The sequence below is a fragment of the Neolamprologus multifasciatus genome, chromosome 3 (assembly GCF_963576455.1).
Source record: "Neolamprologus multifasciatus chromosome 3, fNeoMul1.2, whole genome shotgun sequence".
NCBI classification, from domain to species: domain Eukaryota; kingdom Metazoa; phylum Chordata; class Actinopteri; order Cichliformes; family Cichlidae; genus Neolamprologus; species Neolamprologus multifasciatus.
In genome coordinates this window covers 17,812,366-17,831,620 of record NC_140441.1, presented here as the reverse complement: position 1 = coordinate 17,831,620, position 19,255 = coordinate 17,812,366, and the positions used below count along the sequence as shown (strand labels likewise).

Below are 19,255 nucleotides of genomic sequence, written 5' to 3'. Positions count from 1 at the left end.
GGTATTGCAGGACACGTATAAGGACAGGAGTGTGTGGTAAGAGTGACAGACAGGAGTCTCTGTGGACTATTATGTTTGGAGATTGCATTGTGATCTGTAGTGATAGTAGGAAGCAGGTGAAAGAGAGCCTGGAGAGGTGGAGGTATGCTCTGGAGGTAAGAGGAATGAAAGTCAGTAGAAATGAGACAGAACGTGTGTGTTCATGAGAGGGAGACAGGTGTAACAGTGGTTGAGTTTAATTACCTAGGGTCAACCATCCAAAGCAATGTACTGCGCACAACAGAGGTGATGAAGAGAGGCACGCAGGGTGGAGATGAGTGTCAAGTAGGGCTGGGCGATATGACCCAAAATTCATATCTCGATATTTTTTAGCTGGGTGGCGATATAAGATATATATCTCGATATTTTTTTAAAGCCATAAGTTAAGAACAAAAAGAGAGTTCTTAGTCACACTGTGTCCCAGATGTCACACAGGCATTTTTATTTACATACAGCATAGATTTACATGAAGAAATTACTCAAAAATAAATTATTAGCATTTATTAAATAATCATGCTCCATAAATAAAAGAAAACAATGTTGTTTTTGTGCATAACAAAAAGCTCATAATTGTGCAGTCAAAATGTAAACTAACAGATGCTGAGCATAATAACAAAGACAGATTTCACAGCTGCTCTGTTCCCAACTTCTACTGCGTGACTGACAGCCTTGAGTTTGAAATCCTCTTTGTAACCACGTCTCTTAACAGGTGCCATTTATGGCCCTTATACACACACAATACGGTAATATTACGTTGAAGCACGGTACGTATCACTCCGCGAGGCTCCAGACTACGGTAGCCGTAATGCTCCGACAATCTATCAAGCGCTGCATCTCCGTAGCTTACCAAAGTCGTACTAAAACATTTTTGACAGATTGCTGAGCACCGTGTACCACCTAAAATCGGTTCGCGGTCAGTAAGCACAACCAGAATTCATACATAAGGCGCGCTGTCAACTTTTGAGAAAATGAAGGGATTTTAGGCCGTGCAGCCCCTGTGGGCTGCATGTCGTTAGCATGGTTAGCTCGTTAGCGCGGTTAGCTTAGGCCGTGCAGCCCCTGTGGGCTGCATGTCGTTAGCATGGTTAGCTCGTTAGCGCGGTTAGCTTAGGCCGTGCAGCCCCTGTGGGCTGCATGTCGTTAGCATGGTTAGCTCGTTAGCGCGGTTAGCTTAGGCCGTGCAGCCCCTGTGGGCTGCATGTCGTTAGCATGGTTAGCTCGTTAGCGCGGTTAGCTTAGGCCGTGCAGCCCCTGTGGGCTGCATGTCGTTAGCATGGTTAGCGCGGTTAGCTCGCTAACACGTTGACGCCGTCCAGCCCCACAACTCGCTAACGGAGATTTGCCGTGTCCATCTTGTAGCTGCCTGCAGGTGAAGCTATGGGGGAGGAGGGGGAGTTGTGTTCAGTGAAGGAGAGGCGAGGCCGAGTAACGTTGCATAGAGACAAAAGTGGACGAAAGAGAGGCAAACTTGTGGCTCCACAAGTATAATTATAACGTAACATAGACTATATCGATATAAAGGATATTGTCACATCTTATATCTCGTATGAAAATATATCGATATTTTTTAAAAACTCGATATATCGCCCAGCCCTAGTGTCAAGGATGATTTATGACAGAAGGATAGCAGGATAAAAGGGAAGATTTACAAGTTGGTTGTGAGACCTGATGTCACGTGTGGCTTGGAGACGGAGGCACCGGCAGAAAGACAGGAGGCCGAACTGAAGATGTTCAGATTTTTGGGAGCAAGCAGGATGGACAAGATTAGAAATGAGTACATTAGAGGGACAGTTTAGGCCAAGCAGTTTGGGGAAAAGGTTAGAGAAGCAACGCTGAGATGGACATGTGCAGAAGAGGGATAGTGGATATATTGAACAAAGGATGTGAAGCTGCCAGGCAGGAGGAAAAGAGGAAGACCTCAGAGGAGGTGACGGAGGACACGCAAAGAGTTGGTGTGACAGAGGAGGATGCTGAGGAAAAGGTGAGATGGAGGAAGATGATCCGCTGTGGTTACCTTTAAAGAGATTAACTGAAAGAAGAAGTAGAAGAAGACATGTTGCACATGATAGGAAATTTTTCTGTTCAACTGTGTTTAGTTCAGACAGGAGTACCACCTCGACCACCTAGTGTGTGGACATCGTTTTTCCTGTAAGAGGCAGGAAAAATGATGTCCCCACACTTGTCTAATTGTGTGCTGTGAATTAATCTGACTGCTACCTGCGCTATTCTTACATGTGCACACCTGGATATTGAGCAGATTTTGTACCAGGGATCTGGTAGCAGGTGCACGCCCTCCTACATGCTTTGCAGGAAACGCTTTCACGTAGATCAGATATAGTGTTTCCTGTGGTGAAAATGCCTCTGTAGAAGATCATTACCTGGTGTGTGCCAAGAGAGGGCAACTTCTGAAAATGGCAAAAGTCAGGCACTTGTGTTCCTGCACGTGTACACTTCGTCAGTGCATCTGCTTGTCGTGGTTAATATGATGAGGTAACTGACAATATGAATATTATTGAAGCCAAAAAGTTGAGAGAGAAAAAAGACTTGCCAGGTTTCCTTTTCTTACACAATACTAATCTCTAGACAGCCCGATGCAGTTCTTACAAGAACCATTAACTAAAACCTTAACTAACTAACTAAGCTGTCAAGGCAAGGTTACTGTATGTTGTTTCAGCGAAGGACGGCTTCAGTTGAGCGCGTGGACAATTCTGTACTCTGCATAGAGGCCACCCGGAGCATCAGAAAGCCTCTACAGCACCAGACAAAGCTCGATATTCAGCTCATTTCCTCCATAACAAACACATTTCAGTTTTCGCTCTGAAAACACCACCCAAGTGAGCTTTATGCCATTCACGTGTCCAGCGTGATTCACAGCCACCTGCCTTCCGTTCCACGAGTCCGGATCCGCAGTTGTGTTTATTAGCTTAGCTTAATTGTGCATAGCATCTAAAGGTCAGCGCCTGCTGTGATACATTGCTGCCAAAATGGCTTCCAGGGGACACTGTTTCAGATGAATAAACACTGAAAGCTGTACCAACTTCTCTGTCACCATCCTTTACCTCCCAATGTGCAGTGGCATCACATTCAGCTGTTTTCGGGGCCTGCACAAGGTCTTGTGACTGATGGGCACCCACTGGTATGCACCGCCTCACTGACTTCCATTTCGGCAGGCAAAAGGCAGCAGATTAATTCCCTTGTCAATTTTTTCCCCCCACCTTATTTTATTTATTTATTTCTGCAGGAGTCTATGTTTATTGAGATAGGAGGAAGGATGCGTTTGTCCTCCAGTGAATTAAAACATGCAGTCTATATCTGTATAACTACAGCCTTCCTCATGATGAATGGTATTTGACTTCTATGAGTAGTAAACTTCTTCCATTTGGCTGTAAAAGCTGATTTAATGAGAGGGTGACTTGAATAGATAAGCAGATATGGCAGCGGGGATTATTGGGAGGTGAGCTGAATGGGAGATGGATGATGTGCAGTTTATTATCAGTTATGTAAGGCACTTTTTATAAGCCTATACCTGTGGGGCCACCAGGCACACTGCACAACAGATGCAAGATTACCAGCTTGTGTGCAACCTGAGGTCTGTCAGAATGCATATGTGCTTTAGGGGGAGATGTGCATATTTGCGATGCCCGTCATATTGAATTTTTTATTTATTTATTAGGAACTTCATATACTGAGTGCTGTTTTCAACTATTTTATATGATACGGTTGCACATTGAATGTCTTTGTAAAGCTGTTTTCGGGTGCTCAGACTCATGTTTGTCACGCTTTGATTCGCCTTTTTGATTTTCCTCTCACTCCCAGGCTTTGTTGGACAGAGGTCACAGGATGGATCTCTCCAAGTTTCAGAGCACACTCTGGGACGTCCTGACGAGAGGCGACACTGTCAAAGTAAGAGCTCTTTTTTAATTCTATCAGCCATCTTTTTCTATTTTTCTTAATATATATATTTTACCTTTTTATTGTGTATATTACGTCTCAGTTACACTAAAACTCAGCGGACTATATCTTTTTGGATGTGTTGTATATGTGTTGAACTTCACATAGACAGATTCAACAAGGTGCTGGAAACATTCCTCAGGTTTTTTGTCCATGTTGTCATGATAGCATCGCACAGTAGCTGCACATCTATTGGACTTAAACCTGATGATCTGAGCTTTGTGACATTGTTTTTCATTTTGTCGGAAGCAGCCAACAGAAGATGGATCCACTGTGGTCGTAAAGGGACACATTCAGCAACACTCAGGTGGACTGTGGGGTTTAAATAATGCTCAGTTGGTACTAAGGGTACTAAGGTCTTCCAAGAAAACATCCCCTGCACCGTGAAACTACCAACACCAGCCCGAACTGTTGCAAGGGAGGATGGATCCATGCTTTTATGTTGTTTACATGAAATTCTGACACTACCACCTGAATTTTGCAGCAGAAATTGAGACTCTTCTTACCAGATTACATTTTTTGTTCTATTTTCTAATTTTGGTGAGCATGTACAAACTGTAGCCTCAGTTTCCTGTTGTTAGCCAAGTGTGGTCTCGTGCTGCTGTAGCCCATCTGTGTCAAGGTCTGATCTGTTCAGAGATTCTCTTCTGCATACCTCTGTGGTTATTTGTCACTTGACTGACCGTTGCCTTCCTATCAGCTCACAGGAACAAAGAGGACTCTAGAAATTCTCCTCCAGTACCCCTAAAACCCTGTAAAACTAATGGCACACAGCTCAGCTCCTCAGTTATGTTTATTTAAAGGGGACAGCGCACATTAATTAACTCAAGAACTTAAATTTGTCATGTGAATACACCAGATTTGGTCACACAGACAGGTTTAATCCTTGTTAACTAATGTTGGTGCTTTTAAATCATACAGTAGACATGGGATTTTATACTTGTGCTAATGTGCTGATGTTATCATTCAGATGAATCATTACGGTGCCGAATGATGCCCTAACAGAGCTCCCAACTTAAGCTGTAAAGCCTTAACCTTGCTTTATTCCTGTATCAGTCCGGCCTCTTGTCACAACCTCTTCTGATGTAAGACACAGGTGAGATTTGGAGGCTCTGCAACCTTCAAAATTGTTGTGTGTCTTTACAGAAGTCCAGTTCCAGCCTGACATAAAGGCATTGCAATAGTTTCTCCTAGTTTAGGACAAAACTGTCAAGGATGCAAAATAGTGTGAGTCGCCTTTTAAGGTTCACCAAAGTAGTCGGACAGGGTACATTTACTCTGCCTCTTGTAGAGAAACCAGCGAACGCTGTGATTCCCCTGAAATTTACCGACTAATAAATGATGCATGACCGAGCCCTGACATCTGTCACTGGGCCCTCCCTTTATCTACCTACTGTGGACTGCAAACTTCTCAAGCCTTTCTGTCTGTCCCATTTTTGCTCTTCTCCACACCCAAAACCCATTTCTACTGGCAAATTAAAAAACATTTTCCTACATTAACTGCATACTGTACACGTACACAGAAAAACAAAAGCATTATCTCCAGTGGCTGTGTGCAATAACCTCCAAGAAAAATGTGGAGACAAGAGAAAAAGCCCAGAAGATAATCAGAAAATGAGGAAAAATGGTGTTCCTTTAACCAAAATGTGTAAAAGCTTGATTACTCCAGAGTTATAAATGCAGCTGTCGCAACACAAATTACCTCATAACTACTTCCTTTTTGAGTCAGTGCACATCCACAGTCAATAAATTGCCAGTGTATTTCTTTTCGGAGCGCAGGTTTATAGGCCGCATGTTTTCATCAGCAAGTTAAAGCCTAAAAGAAAATGTCCGCTCCTCTCCATCTCCTAAACCGAGGACGCGGAGAGTACCAGATACCATCCTTTCATTTCCTTTCCTCAGATAAAAAGATGAAGGGGGGATGATGGGGGACGAAAGTGAGGCATATCGCTGGGCAGTGGTGATTGAGTCCCTTCACTAAGCCACAGCGAGGATCTGCTCAAATAACCCACTCCACCGATAAGAAGCTAGTCATTTCCATAGACACCCCCCCCCCCAAAAAAACACAAAAAAACAGTGGGGTTCAGATTAGATGTCACCATCCGCCTGGCTTATCTCGGTGTTGCTCCATCACAGAATATGAATTATAAGGCAAACCCCTGCCTCGCCGCTTTTCATTAAAACACCATTGAAACACATACAGACTGAAAATGGATTCATTTTATTTGCACGATTATTGCTAGCAGAAAAGTTGATGTGCCATAAAAGTTACCAGAACAGCCTTTTATTTTACCCCTGTAACAATTATCTGAATGTTAAAATAATCCAGTGGGTTGACTCTATTATCATTGCTGACAAAAGAAGGAATTCCATGGCTGATAACAAATGAATACATTTTTTATGCCAGCTAGGTGCAGTAAAGCTTTATATGATGAAGCACTTTACTGAACAGCGAATAAACAACCCTGTCGCTCTGACAAAGCATTCGTCTTTGTACACGTTATGCTTACTGAGACTGATGGTCATGTAGACGAGATTCACTTGGTGCACAGGAAGCATTGAATTCCCAACTTCCCAACTTTGCGGTTCGTGGAATGGCTGTAATATATGTGAGCTCCCATTCAATCAGTTTTGAGTCTATCTATTTGTTTACTGTTCATTCTTTCTTTGGATCGCCATTAGCTTCAAACAAAACAAACCACGGCGCATCAATGTAACCAGAATAGGCAAAAACGAACCGAACGTAAAGACCAGCTAAGCTAAGAGTGAAAAAGTTTCCTACCTCTTATACCTGCTTCTCTTTCTATTAAGTCCAATCCCTTCCTTTCACTATTATGCAGCCACAATGCAGGCAAGCAGACATTGAGAGTCTTGCTTGGTAGAAGTGTCCAGATATGGCCCTCGAGCTATGCAGATGTTCATTTTTCTGTGAACCCTAAGATGCTGAAGATGACGAGTGTTTGTTACTTTTCACTGAACACAAAGAGCTACATAAACATTGAGATTTTTAGTACTCTAGTGGGTATTATAATATTTATTCATGGCCACGGCCACGGAGCACGTAATAGCCAAAAGGTCGAGGCCATCCTACAAACTGTCGTTGTACCTATAAATACAACCGTATGTGGCGCACAAAAGCTTTTTGTGTGTGTGTTACTAAATGAGCACAAGCTGCTTTCTGTTCATTGTGCTTAGGTGCTAATGTGCGTACAAGAACTCTATTAGGTAGGAATGACTTTTTTTTTTTTTTTACTGTACTGTCCTCCTGTGCTACTGATTTACAGTTTAAGTGATTTCTTTCCTCTTTTTGAGATGTGAGAGGAACTCTTTATCGACCTCTCCACTGTTTTTTCTCAAAGTATTTTAGTTGCTGTGACGTTGCAGATATCTGAAAAACCGCTACAAATGTGCGCGTGGACTGATTGTGATCTCGTGATGCATTTTCATGAAGATGCTTTGCCGTTGGAAGCTGACAGCTTCTGTATGCCACTTAAACATCAGTATGATACTTAGATTGTCAAGAGGTTGTGATCCACCTGTAATCATCTGAGTTTCCATATCGGCTCTTCAATATGTAATCAAGCCTCTCCGTCACAGCCATTACCCTCTAGCCATATGCTCAGTTTCAGCTGCTTACCGAAGCATTCATGTTACAGTTACATAATGAATGCGGGCTTGGAGTGCAGATTCTCAGCTTTAATTTGAGGCTATTTCGCTTCAAAATTGGAGAAAGTGTTAAGGAAATACGGCTAATTTAATATGAAGCTTCCCCCCCCCCCCCCCCCCCCCCCCAAGGAACCAAAAGGTAATTGAACAATTGACTTAAAAGCTTCTTTATGGACATGTGTGGGTTATTCCTTTGATGTGTCTTCATCAATTAAGCAACTAAAAGGGCTGACATTTGCATCTGGAAGCTGCTACTGTGAAGCCACAGCATGGGGTCCGAGAGGCTCTCAGGCCGTTCTCAGTCTACAGAAGTGAAACCAAGCCTTTAGAAACGGCTCTATAGGTGTGGCCATAAAAACATACTGGTAAGCTGTAAGGCAGCACTGCATTATAAACAGGCATGAGTCTCTCATGGAAGCCACTGCATGGGCCCAGGAATCACTGTGCGTGAACAGAGCTAAACCACGACATCCACAAATCCAGGCTAAAGCTCTGACATGCAAAAAACATGATCCAAAAGCACCACCATCTTATTACAACAACATGGCTCCATAGTAGAAGACCCCGGGTGTCGAGTTGCTAACTAAAACCAGTTGTAGCAACATGAAATGAAAATTTAAAAAAAAAGTAGATCAAGACCTACAGTAGGATCAGACGAGAATAGGACACAGTCCTCTCCTGTAAATCCAGCAGCTGGTCCGCTCAGTTCCCAGATGTTTACAGACTGTTTGCCAGTAGAAGCGAGGATGCTACAGAGTGGTAAACATGGCCCTGTCACAACTTTTTATAATATGTGTTGTTGCCGTTAAAGTTGAAATGAGCCGGTGTTTTTTATGAAAGTGGGACATTTTCTCAATTCGAGCATTTGATATGTTTTCTATGTTCAGCTATTGAGAAAATATGAGTTTATGAGATTTGCACATTATTGAATTTAGCTTTTATTTACATTTTAACCACAATCCTCAGATCCTGACTGCACGTCGGTGGAAGCAGATGAAGGGTCTACGGATGATGAGTGGTTAACAAAAGGGCCTGGGGAGGGGAGGGGCCAACAGCAGAGTTCACTGGGAACAGGAGAACCGCCAAAAAAACTTAAAAGATGAAAAAATACAGCAGGAAAAGCAGAGACGGTGGCTGCAGTGGACACTTCATAGTTTTTAACACTCGGTTCCACTTCAGCTGTTTCTATGTTATAGCTTCGATTTCCTCCACGGTTGGCTGACGGACCAACAACAGCACAAGCAAGGCCCACACACATCGGCATACTTTGTACCCCGCCTGCACCTGGCAGAGACGCCAGGTGCAGGCGGGGTACCTCTGCTGGACCATAAATTCCGCTTTACACAGCGTGACAACTTTTTTGGAACTGGGGTTGTACACAGAGCCCTGGGCAGCTTAACTCCATGAACCTGCTGCAGCTGACTTTTTTCTGCTAGTACTGGAACACGGACAACTGGGGTGTGATATCTGAAACTCCGAAACTCCGGCTTCAAGTTAAAAAGGAACACGGAGAGATGTGTGATCACGACATGAGGTCCCTCAAACTGAAAACAACAGCTTGACTAAGCATCAGCAGAATACAGATAATCCTTTGTCGCTGTCCAGATACGTCTAAAACCCAATTACATATGTTACCATTCTTTCATTTTCTTCAGACGCCCACATTGAAACTCCTGATCAGGAGAGGGGTGTGTTATACAACGTGCTATGTCAAAACTGACAGACTTGACCTTATTACACACACACAAAGGGACCGTGTGCAGTTGTGTTGTATTGAAAGCGTTCGCAGCAGCTGCAGCAGCTAATGTCATGTTGTTATTCCACGCCATGCTTACGTCCCCTGCACAATGCTCATCCCGGCAACGGAGGTAGTCACAGATACAAAAGCCGTGACAGCACTTGCTGCGTCGAAAGCAAACACGGCTAATGAATCACCAACTCTCCTAAGCCTAATTAGGACCTAATTATTCAGTCTTTTTTTGTTTTTTTGTACATGTTTAAATGACGTTAACCTTCCCTCATTTGTCTTTTCATAGAATTGCAACATCACTGCTGGCCTTAGTTACAGTAAATAACATTTCAGGAGGAATTTGTGCAGCCCACTAAAAGATCGCGCATCAACTTTCTTACTTATTTGTTTTGTTTTCGTTGTATTTCTGGGTTTTGGATTTGAAAGAACACTTGTGTTTAAAGCTGGTGGTAACTGCAGTTCGATATCACTGATTTGACTGGCAGTAAATGTAGTTTTTGAGTTGAAATATTAAAAAGCAATAAATCCTCAGTATGTAATTTACCCATAATAATAAGACTAACAGTGCATGTTTTCCCAGTGTGCCACATCTATCAAACATCACAATGCAAATAAAGGAAAAAAAAGAATCAGTAGCAAAAGCTTTGGATATATAAAGATTACAGCAGAATTAGAAGAGTATGTCGGGGACTGGGAGCTCAGGCTGTGGAGAGTGATGTGCTGTTAAGGGTACATTTGTGTGAACATTTAATGGACCCCCTGCTGGTGTCCCCGTCTCACCCCATGTAAAAAAGCCAGAGCAAGCTTGACATCAAAAGCATTTGGGGGACTCTCCATCTATCTATAGTAGCACATTTTCCTCATCCCCCCGCCACCCCCTCCCCACGCCACTCCTTTTTAAGCAAAAACAACTTTGGTGAATATTTCATGGGGTATATTGCCTCAGTTTCACAAGGAGAGTGGCACGCGATGACGACTGACAAGCCCCGTATGCCGGCGTCCGCTAGGAGACAGCCTTTCTTTTCGGTCTGCCTCCCTGACACTCCTACTTCTTCTTTTTTTCCCTGCCTCACGTTTTCCTTCTGTCAGAGATACAACAGTTCTTTCAGCTGAGAGTCTGGCTCCTGATCATTTAGCTGTTTCTTTAAAATTTAGCATGACTACAGAACTTCTGCTGATCCATCTGACACTGTTAGCTAAAATGCCAACATATGGATAAAAATCTGTTTTTTTTTCCCTTCCCACAGGCTGAATCATTTATAGCACTAAATGATACGATTACCCGCCTTAAAGATTATAGAGAAACTTAACTGCTTCTTTCAGCAACTTACACGTTTACATAAATGACTACGTCATCAACCTTCACCGTTCTGTGAAATCAGAAACCATTAAATGATGCCTCCAGATTATCACATATATTGTTTCTTTTGGCTCTTACAAACTCCAGCACCAAGCCATATTTCTCAAGCTTCGCTTTACCGTCATTGGAAGACACACTTCATTTCCCTTCCCAACTTTCATTTTCACGGAGGGATGAGAAAAAAGGCGCCTTTCTAACGCCGCTTAGGCAATTTGACATCACTACAGTATGCACACTTTTCTCCGCTCCCAGCTCTCTGATTTAATAAACACCGTGCTTGTGCTTGACTTACAGTAGCTTTCCGCCTTGCCCCGCTCAGCGTGATGAGCAGCTGAATGGTGTCACAGTTAAAAGGGGTGGCTCTGTTGCTCTGTTGTGACAACATTCGTTTGATGTTGAAGTGGTAGTTCTTGGCTGCCATGTTCTCCCCTTCTGCTCTTTTACTTTCTTGTTCCTGTTCTGTCTGGATCTCATCGCTGTCACGCTTTTGAGGAGCCAACTGGCATGACCTGAAAGTGCGAGTGTGTCGCACAAGCTGCTGTTTTTCTCAGCGCTGATAGCCATCACCTTCTGATATATACGTGCAGAGAAATGCGGGTTTAACTAACCTTAATAGTCTCTGTTATCTCACCTGGAGACTCTGGATTCTGCACCGTGTTTTTCTTTTTAATAGTTCATCGCAGTAGCTTGTACACTGTATGCCGACACTGTGTGCCACTTCCCAGAAGGCATGGCTGACACAGTAAGAGGTGCAAAATGCACATCTGGAATCGTAATATTTCTCTCCGTCAAAGATAATTTCATCTCATGCTAAAACACAACTTAACGTGTGATAATAAGAACGTTCTCTCCCAGTGAAAGAAGATTTTGTTAGCAAGTGCCATTAAAATTAATCAAAAGATTGACTCGTTAAAAAACCACCGTGACTCATTCTGTCACTATTCTCGCTGCGAGCTCGAGATACAGAAGAGCGAAAGCGCCAGCGGACACGTATGGGATCGGAAAAAGAAAACCACTTAGGGCGTCTTTGTCCTTTGTTTGAGCAGTGTCGCAGGGAGGGGTGGTGCGAGGAAGAGTGGAGAAGGCAACCGGGGGGAAGAAGGGAAAAGAGAAGAAGTTTTTTCACATCTGCCCAGCCTGAGGCCCAAAATATGTGGCGCTTTCCTCGTCACCGCGTCACCAGCCATCCGTTCTCACCTGTCATTATTTTACCTCTCGCAGAGGACACACGCTGTCTCTCAGGCACACATATGGACTCTTCCACCAGCACACACTGCCTGTGCTGCCTTGATCTACTCTTAAATGCTGCCAGCATCAGATCCTAAAATGTGGCCAAGTTGAACAGAATGAACAGAAAAACAGAGCACTTTAATATTTTTGGTGCGGGTGAAGAAGTTCAGTCATCATTAAACTGTAGAATCTAAACCAGACTTTTCATGTTTGATAACAGTCAGTGGCAATTCCTACTGACAGGAAATGACATGTTTTGAACTTTAATGCACTGATCTAAGCAGGTTGACCTGAGCCATCTAAAACTTGGTCGGAAAGCGGAAAGGAGGTTGGATTACTTATTCTTGAAAACAGTGAGTTTGCATCAAATAGCATGATTTTGATATTTTACCATAAAGCACAAAATTGCTGTAACTTAAATACAAATTGTTCAGCCTGCCCCAAATTTCACCTTTGCCTTACCTGAACACACCTATACACCAGTAGCCAGCAATAGTTAGAATACCACAAAGCTGACAGGAGGCCTTTTATACTTTGATGAACCTCTCTTTATAGGTTCCATTCAATTCAATTCCATTATATTTATGTAGCGCCAAATCACAGCATCAGTCATCTTAGGGTGCTTCATATTGTAAAGACACTACAGTACAGTTAAAACACCAACAATCAGACAACCCCAATGAGCAAGCACTTGGTGACAGTGGGAAGGACAAACTCCCCTTTAACAGGAAGCAACCTCCGGCAGAACCAGCCATAGGGATAGGCAGCCATCTGCTTTGACTGGTATAAACAAAAAACTTGCCAAAAGGTGGTAATGAAGAAATAATCAGTGCATCATGGGAAGCCCCCAGCAGCCTAGCAGCCTAGCGGCATAACTAAAGGCAGATACGGGATCACGTGATCCAACCCTAACTAGATGCTTTATCATGAAGAAGAGTCTTAAGCCTGAACTCGAAAGAAGAGAGGTTTACCACATCCACCTCAAAAGTGATTTAAATGAACTTGAGACCTTGACGATGCTTCTCTGTGAAAGTTGTGAATTTTCATTTCCACCTGGTGGAATGATGAATCACCATGAAAGAGGAAGTTATTGCTGAGGGGCCAAGAAAGCTTGAGAAGTTATGAAACTTGACACACACATCCGACGTGATGAAGACTTTCATATCTTATGGGTCGTACTAGTGGATTTGGCAAATTGGTGCCACCCACAAAATTTCAGTAGCATCCCTGGTGCTGCGTTTAGTCTAATTGTCAAATATTTGATCAAACTCGGCGCCACATAATGTCAACAGGGAATCAGCATCATTTAGGTTATAAACTGTGTATAAAATTAGCATTTTTGTTCCATGTATAATTTACAGCAACAGGACATCTGGTTACTGAGGGTTATGATATGCCACCTAGTGGGCACCGAAGTCATGAGGCAGTAGACTGAACAATAGTGTGAATCCTCAGCCCAAGGCGTTCACGTGATTTCAGCAAATGTCACGATTGCAGCTTTTGCATTGAGTTCACTGTGCATAACTTGTTGGGTCAAAGTAAATGAAATGTGCTGATTTGATCTTTAGCTTTAAATGTGATACACAAATGTTTTCCATAGTAATTACAGAAACCAAACTAAATTCAGCGAGCATGATCTGCGAATTATCATCTCAACAAATCTCCAGGCTTCTAGAGTAGGGCTGCTCGATTATGGCAAAAATGATAATCACGATTATTTTCACTGAAATTGAGATCTCGATTATTTGACGATATTTATTTAACAATAACAATGTATTGAATAATGACTTTAAAGATTGTCAAAAAATAATATAAAATAGTGTGCAAATACTGATAACAGTGCAAATGTTTGCAATATAGAAAATAAATGAAAAATGTAAATATCTATGTTTAGTGAACTTTGCACTGTAGCAGAGTTTACGCACTATGTCTACTTGATCCACGTCTGACTCCGCCAACCCATAATGTTTCCACACCACTGAAGTTTTTTTTACCTCTCTTTTCAACCAACGGCAGTCACTCTCCTCTCCAAATAACTTCTGCTTAGCTTTCCGAGCTTCCCTCGGGTCCTCTTTGTTGTGACACGTGTTCGAAATGCAGAGAGGTGCGCTCAATTTGCCAGAGTAAAGCACGAGGGAGGTGCTAATAATCGGCTCAGTCATTTTTAATGATCATTGAAAGCCCAGATCGTAATCGTGATTAAAATTCGATTAATTGAGCAGCCCTGTTCTAAAGTCGCCTTTGGATATAGCAAAGGATCTTTGCTGTATATCCTCATCCTTAGAGAAGAGGTTGCATTGGTTGTCATAGCCCAACCAGCAGAAATTTGGATTTGTTTTAAGACTGAAGCTACTTTCTCTAAAATTTTATTGCGCTTTTGATTTGGCAAATCAGAAAATGCTCTATTTAGCAATCCATCTTCTTAGCTCATCTCACTGATGGACCACTGAGCTCATACCATGGCTCATACCACCCACAATTCACAAGTCACTACTCTTAACACAGTTTAGTCAGCTAATGGATCTTCACCCAAACTGTGCTCAAGATTAAGATTGTTGCTTTTTATGCTTCACACAAGACGATAATCTGTAAACTGTGATGTGCTGTGAGCTGACGTTCTTATTTTCTTCTTATGGTCCTTCTTTGGAAGACAAAATAAAAAACAATAAAAAACAAAACACATAAAAAACAACAGATTTTACCAGTAGAGTGCAATGACTTGAGTCCGGTTGGTCGGATGGTAAAATGGGTTTGCTGACTCTAAGTCGTGACAACGTCGATCCTCCTTTACTCCACACTGCTGATTTTACAAATGCCGCAGTCATGTTCACTTTGTGTTATCAACAGTGTCACGAGGCAGAGGAGCTTCTCTGCACTGTGCAAACACTGAGCCGTTGCCCCTCGGTTCCTGTGCAAAGATACACGTCGTGTCATAAACACTGCTGTCTCCACATTAATCCTAAACATGACTTCGGTACAGATGAAGCTGGTGTATTAAATTTCTCTAACAGCTTCCCTTTAAATCAACAGAAAGCTGTTGGGCTTTTATACTCGGTGAGTTGCGGCTTCACAGTCTGTGCAGTCTGTTATATTGGGCTTTGTGGCTATAACATATCCATCAAAACTTGGACCGAGGTGAAACTTTGACAATCTATCCATCAGCCACTCTGCTTCTCAGCCAGACAGTCAATGACCAGCTGTAAATGATCCTGTAAGCCACTGGCTGTTAAAACGCTCTCACTGCTACATTTTACAAGAAATGTATACCCGGTAGGAAACAGAAGGAAGAATATTAAGCATTGAACCAATGCTGAGAGATGGGCTGCTGTGGGAATTCAGTGTAACACACACATAGAGGGAGGCTCTGTCTCTCCTAGTTGGCTGTCATGAATATAGGTCTGCCAAACTGAGCAACAACAACAACCAAAAAAAAGAAAAGAAAAGAAAAACGGTGGAAGTATTACATAAGTTAGAATTCTCTGTGATTTGAACCTAACTCAGCGGTGCTGAGGCGGCTGTTTAAATTGCATCAGTTCCTCTGATGTAAATGTGTATAGCCTTCAACTCCCTCAGAGCTTTTAGTCATTTATTTTGATTAGGGCTGTATTTATAAGATAAGTCTCTTAAGTAAGTCGCCTGGGATAACGGGTTGGCGAGGATGGTGGTGGGGGAACAAAATGAAGTCTGTTTGATGATTATAAATTCCGAAATATCTGCTTGTCAATTAATTAGCTGCTTCCTGGGTATGTGTGCCCCTCTTTTCATTTACTGGGCCCAGCTCTCCGTGGACAAATACCCGCGATGCACCCATTGTATGTCTAAGCAGTTACACGCATCTCCAGCAGCTGGGGAGCGGAGAATAAAGATCCTTCAAAGGCAGACAGTTTTCAAGAGCAAGCCTCTGTTTTCTTGTGCCGGCTGATTTCTGAGAGCAGCGTATTTGGCTGCTTGAAGGCTTTACTCTGCCAGTGTCTCACTCTCAGACACAAACAACTGGAGAATGATGTGGATGTGAAGAGATAGGTAGAATGAGAAGACTGCACTTGAAGTGATGCTTCCATCATTTCTGCCTGTGGTAGTACCACATTACGTGCAGGAAGCTTGTCTTGTTGAGGTCTTTGTGGTTAGGCGAACCTTGACCATTGTCACGAAGATACTGTATCTATTTATAACTCCGCAATACTAGCTGGAGTTTTAAATGAATGAAAAAAGGATAAAGGATTGAAATATATTTTATATATTCAATAAAAATAAAGCATACATGGATATATTCACTGGTCATCTAGACCAAGTTACTGACTAGCACAGTATGTTATGTTATTTACATTGCATACTGCATATTAGCAAGCTAGCATCAATTATTTTTGTCCCTACATAATATTTAATTGTGATAACTAGCCAACATGTTTTGTATTGCGATTCTAAAATTTAAGCTCTCCCCACTTTTTGTATACTGAACCATTTTAAAAAATTAAATTCCAATTTATTTAGATAACACCAAATCACAACAGCAGTCACCTTAAGGCATTAAGACCCTACAATAATACAGAGAAAACTGAAACAGTCAGACGACCCATATGAGCAAGTATTTGGTGACAGTAGGAAGGAAAAACTTCCTTTCAACAGGAAGAAACCTCCGGCAGAACCAGGCTCTGGGAGGGGCAGACATCTGCTGAGACAGGTTAGTGGTGAGGGGAGGGAGACAGGACAAAAGACACGCTCTGGGAGAGACCAAGAGATTAATAATAATTCATAATTAAATGCAGAGTGGTGCATAAACACACAGGGAGTGAAAAAAGGTGAACGAAGAAGAATTAATAATTTAAAGCAGCTAGTTTGTGTTTTCAACTGTTACTCTTTAGAAATTGCATTTGTATGCAACTAAAAACAACATAATAGTGCTTGAATTATGAGTTTGAGTTTTCTGTTAGCATAATGAGAAAACTTTAATGAGTAACCTGTTTAGTGAGCTGTAAATGTGTTGATAATAAATGCATCAGCTCCTGTGTCCTTGAAACACCGATGCACTTCATTGGGATTTGTAGATTGGGGGTTTTTAGCACATCCAGTCAAATGACTGGTCCATCCATCGACCTGTCCGTCCAAAGTTCACAGTTATTGGTCAGACTTTAATCAAATGTGCACACAATGGTTACCTAATGGATCTTCAAAGTGTGCTCAACATCAGTGTTGCGTTTGTCATTTCATGGTGAGTTGGGTGAGCTACTACTTGGCTGACCTTGTGTTTTTTTTTTTATCATTTCTATAGGTTCGTTTTTTGTATTTTTCCTTTTGTACTGGCATTTGTATGTTCACGGTTTGACAGCTCAGAGGCTTAAAAAAGAAGGAAATGTGTGACCAGAACTGCAGTTCATCGAAAAGGTACTAGAGGCTGACTCTGAAAATGCACGATAAAATGCCCAAATTATAGCAAGGTAGAATAAATGGTTTTAATCCATCTGTTTTCAGGTTTGTTGACTGCTTATTAAGATTAGCGTCAGGGAATGGGTCCATATTGTCCATAGATGCTAATGCAGAAGTGTCTAAAATCCTCCCTGAATTCTTTCTAAAGGCCACCAGATGGTGATAGCTGTGGTTACAAAAATACTTCCGGTCCTATAGAAGTCGATGGTGAAACTGCTTTCTGAGTTGACACAAACCCGCTGAGTTTATGAAATCGGTCGATCATGTCAGGTCATTTAATCGAAAAGTTGTTTGAAGGATTGAAGGCTTGATTGAATGAAGGATTATCTGTGGTGTGAAACGGCACACTCATTAGCTAACGAGTTGTCATCATAGTTGACATCATAGCACAATTAGCAGTTAGCCTAATATGCATGTGCTTGGACTGGACTGTGAGGGCGGGGCTTTAGCTATGCCAGACTAAACCCGTGCAGGGGAGAACATGCAAACTCCACGCAGAAAGGCCCTGCCAGTCAGAAGGTTCAAACCCAGAACCTGCTAGCGACAGTGAAGCTACAGTGCTAATTGTGCTAACACATTGCTAACCAGTGCAAGTGTTGCTCATTGATGTTTGTGTCTATAGTGTCTATTGTATTTTTTCCCTTTTTTAATAAATGTCCTCTTTGGAAAATTCTTTAAATGCAGTCACTTGCTGTGGTGTAGTAGCTAACACTTAATCTTGGCAAGTGAAAGGCTGCTGGTTCAATTCCAAACCTTCTTTTGGGAAGGGTGTCTGTGTAAAAGTCTGCTAAATCAAACATGTGGAGCTATCTGCTGTGGTAAGAAAGGAGTAGCTGAAATGCAATAAGCAGGGATCTATGTCTTAAGCCATACCTTGTTAACCAAGGTCACAAGCATTAGCAAATAATTTAGCACTCCAACATATTCTCAGAATATGGTCACTTTTGGCAGTGGGATGAAAGCTGTTATCAAGGCTTCAAAATACAGGTTCCTACGTCTGTGGATCCTGCTTTATGCTATCCCTGCTGATTTCTAACACATAAAATAGCATAATTTCAATCAAATAGGTTCAGTACAAATTCCCTCGCAGATTTGAAGATTTCAGAACCTGAGCTCACAAAGCTTCATGGGAGTAACGTTGTGTGTTGTTTCTTTAAAATGCTTGTCAAACAGAGTTACTCAGTGACATGTTCTCTTAAGGTTTTTTCTTTTTTTCCCTTTCTTGCATGACAATTTTCACATTTGTATTCAGTCCAATCTGTCAAAAATATTCAGAACTGCAAACACTGCATGCGATGTCACAGTGATCTTAAGCAGGTTTTTGTTCTCCTCAGAGGTGGTGAGTCACATTGCATTTGGCAACGCCTCTCACTCGCACAGTTGAGTTTACAGTCTGGTTTCCAGTGAAAGAAAAAAATGTGACAGCATGCAGCATGCGACAAGTCATCAAATCAGACCTATATTTCCTCCGTCCCATATGTGGGAATCTTGTCATATTTAGTCCTCCTCAACATCATGATAGCTCCAGAAAGAGTGCATGTTTTGCAAAATGTTCTTTTTAATACAGAATGCCTACAAGCATCAACAACAGAATACAGCTGGACTGAAATAATCCACATTTCCTAACCTCAGGTAGATTCCCAGCTACAGATAAACATAAATATTTTGAGATTTCATATTTTTCATATGTTTTGCTGCCACAGCTTAATACTCCAAAAATATTTATTCTGGGAGGGATTAGGCAATTACTGTATCTACACCTACCTTGCGTGAGGTGAGGCTCCTCAACGCGGTTTGAATCTTTAGAAATAAATGTGGCATCTTTTAAAAGAAAA

General features: G+C 42.0%; 1 protein-coding gene and 1 long non-coding RNA gene across 2 annotated transcripts in view; both read left to right on the top strand.

Moving 5' to 3' along the window:
• Positions 1-19,255, top strand: part of LOC146521812 (glucosidase 2 subunit beta-like) — a 164,808-nt gene that overhangs the window by 58,105 nt on the left and 87,448 nt on the right. Inside the window, exon 9 of the mRNA XM_085141262.1 lies at positions 3,856-3,942. Within this exon, the coding sequence (XP_084997388.1) occupies positions 3,856-3,942 (87 nt within the window). The remainder of the gene's footprint in view (positions 1-3,855; positions 3,943-19,255) is intronic.
• Positions 312-3,849, top strand: LOC146521813 (uncharacterized). Its single transcript, XR_014870861.1, has 3 exons — positions 312-1,050; positions 1,312-2,737; positions 2,776-3,849. It is a non-coding gene; the product is annotated as an uncharacterized LOC146521813 (long non-coding RNA).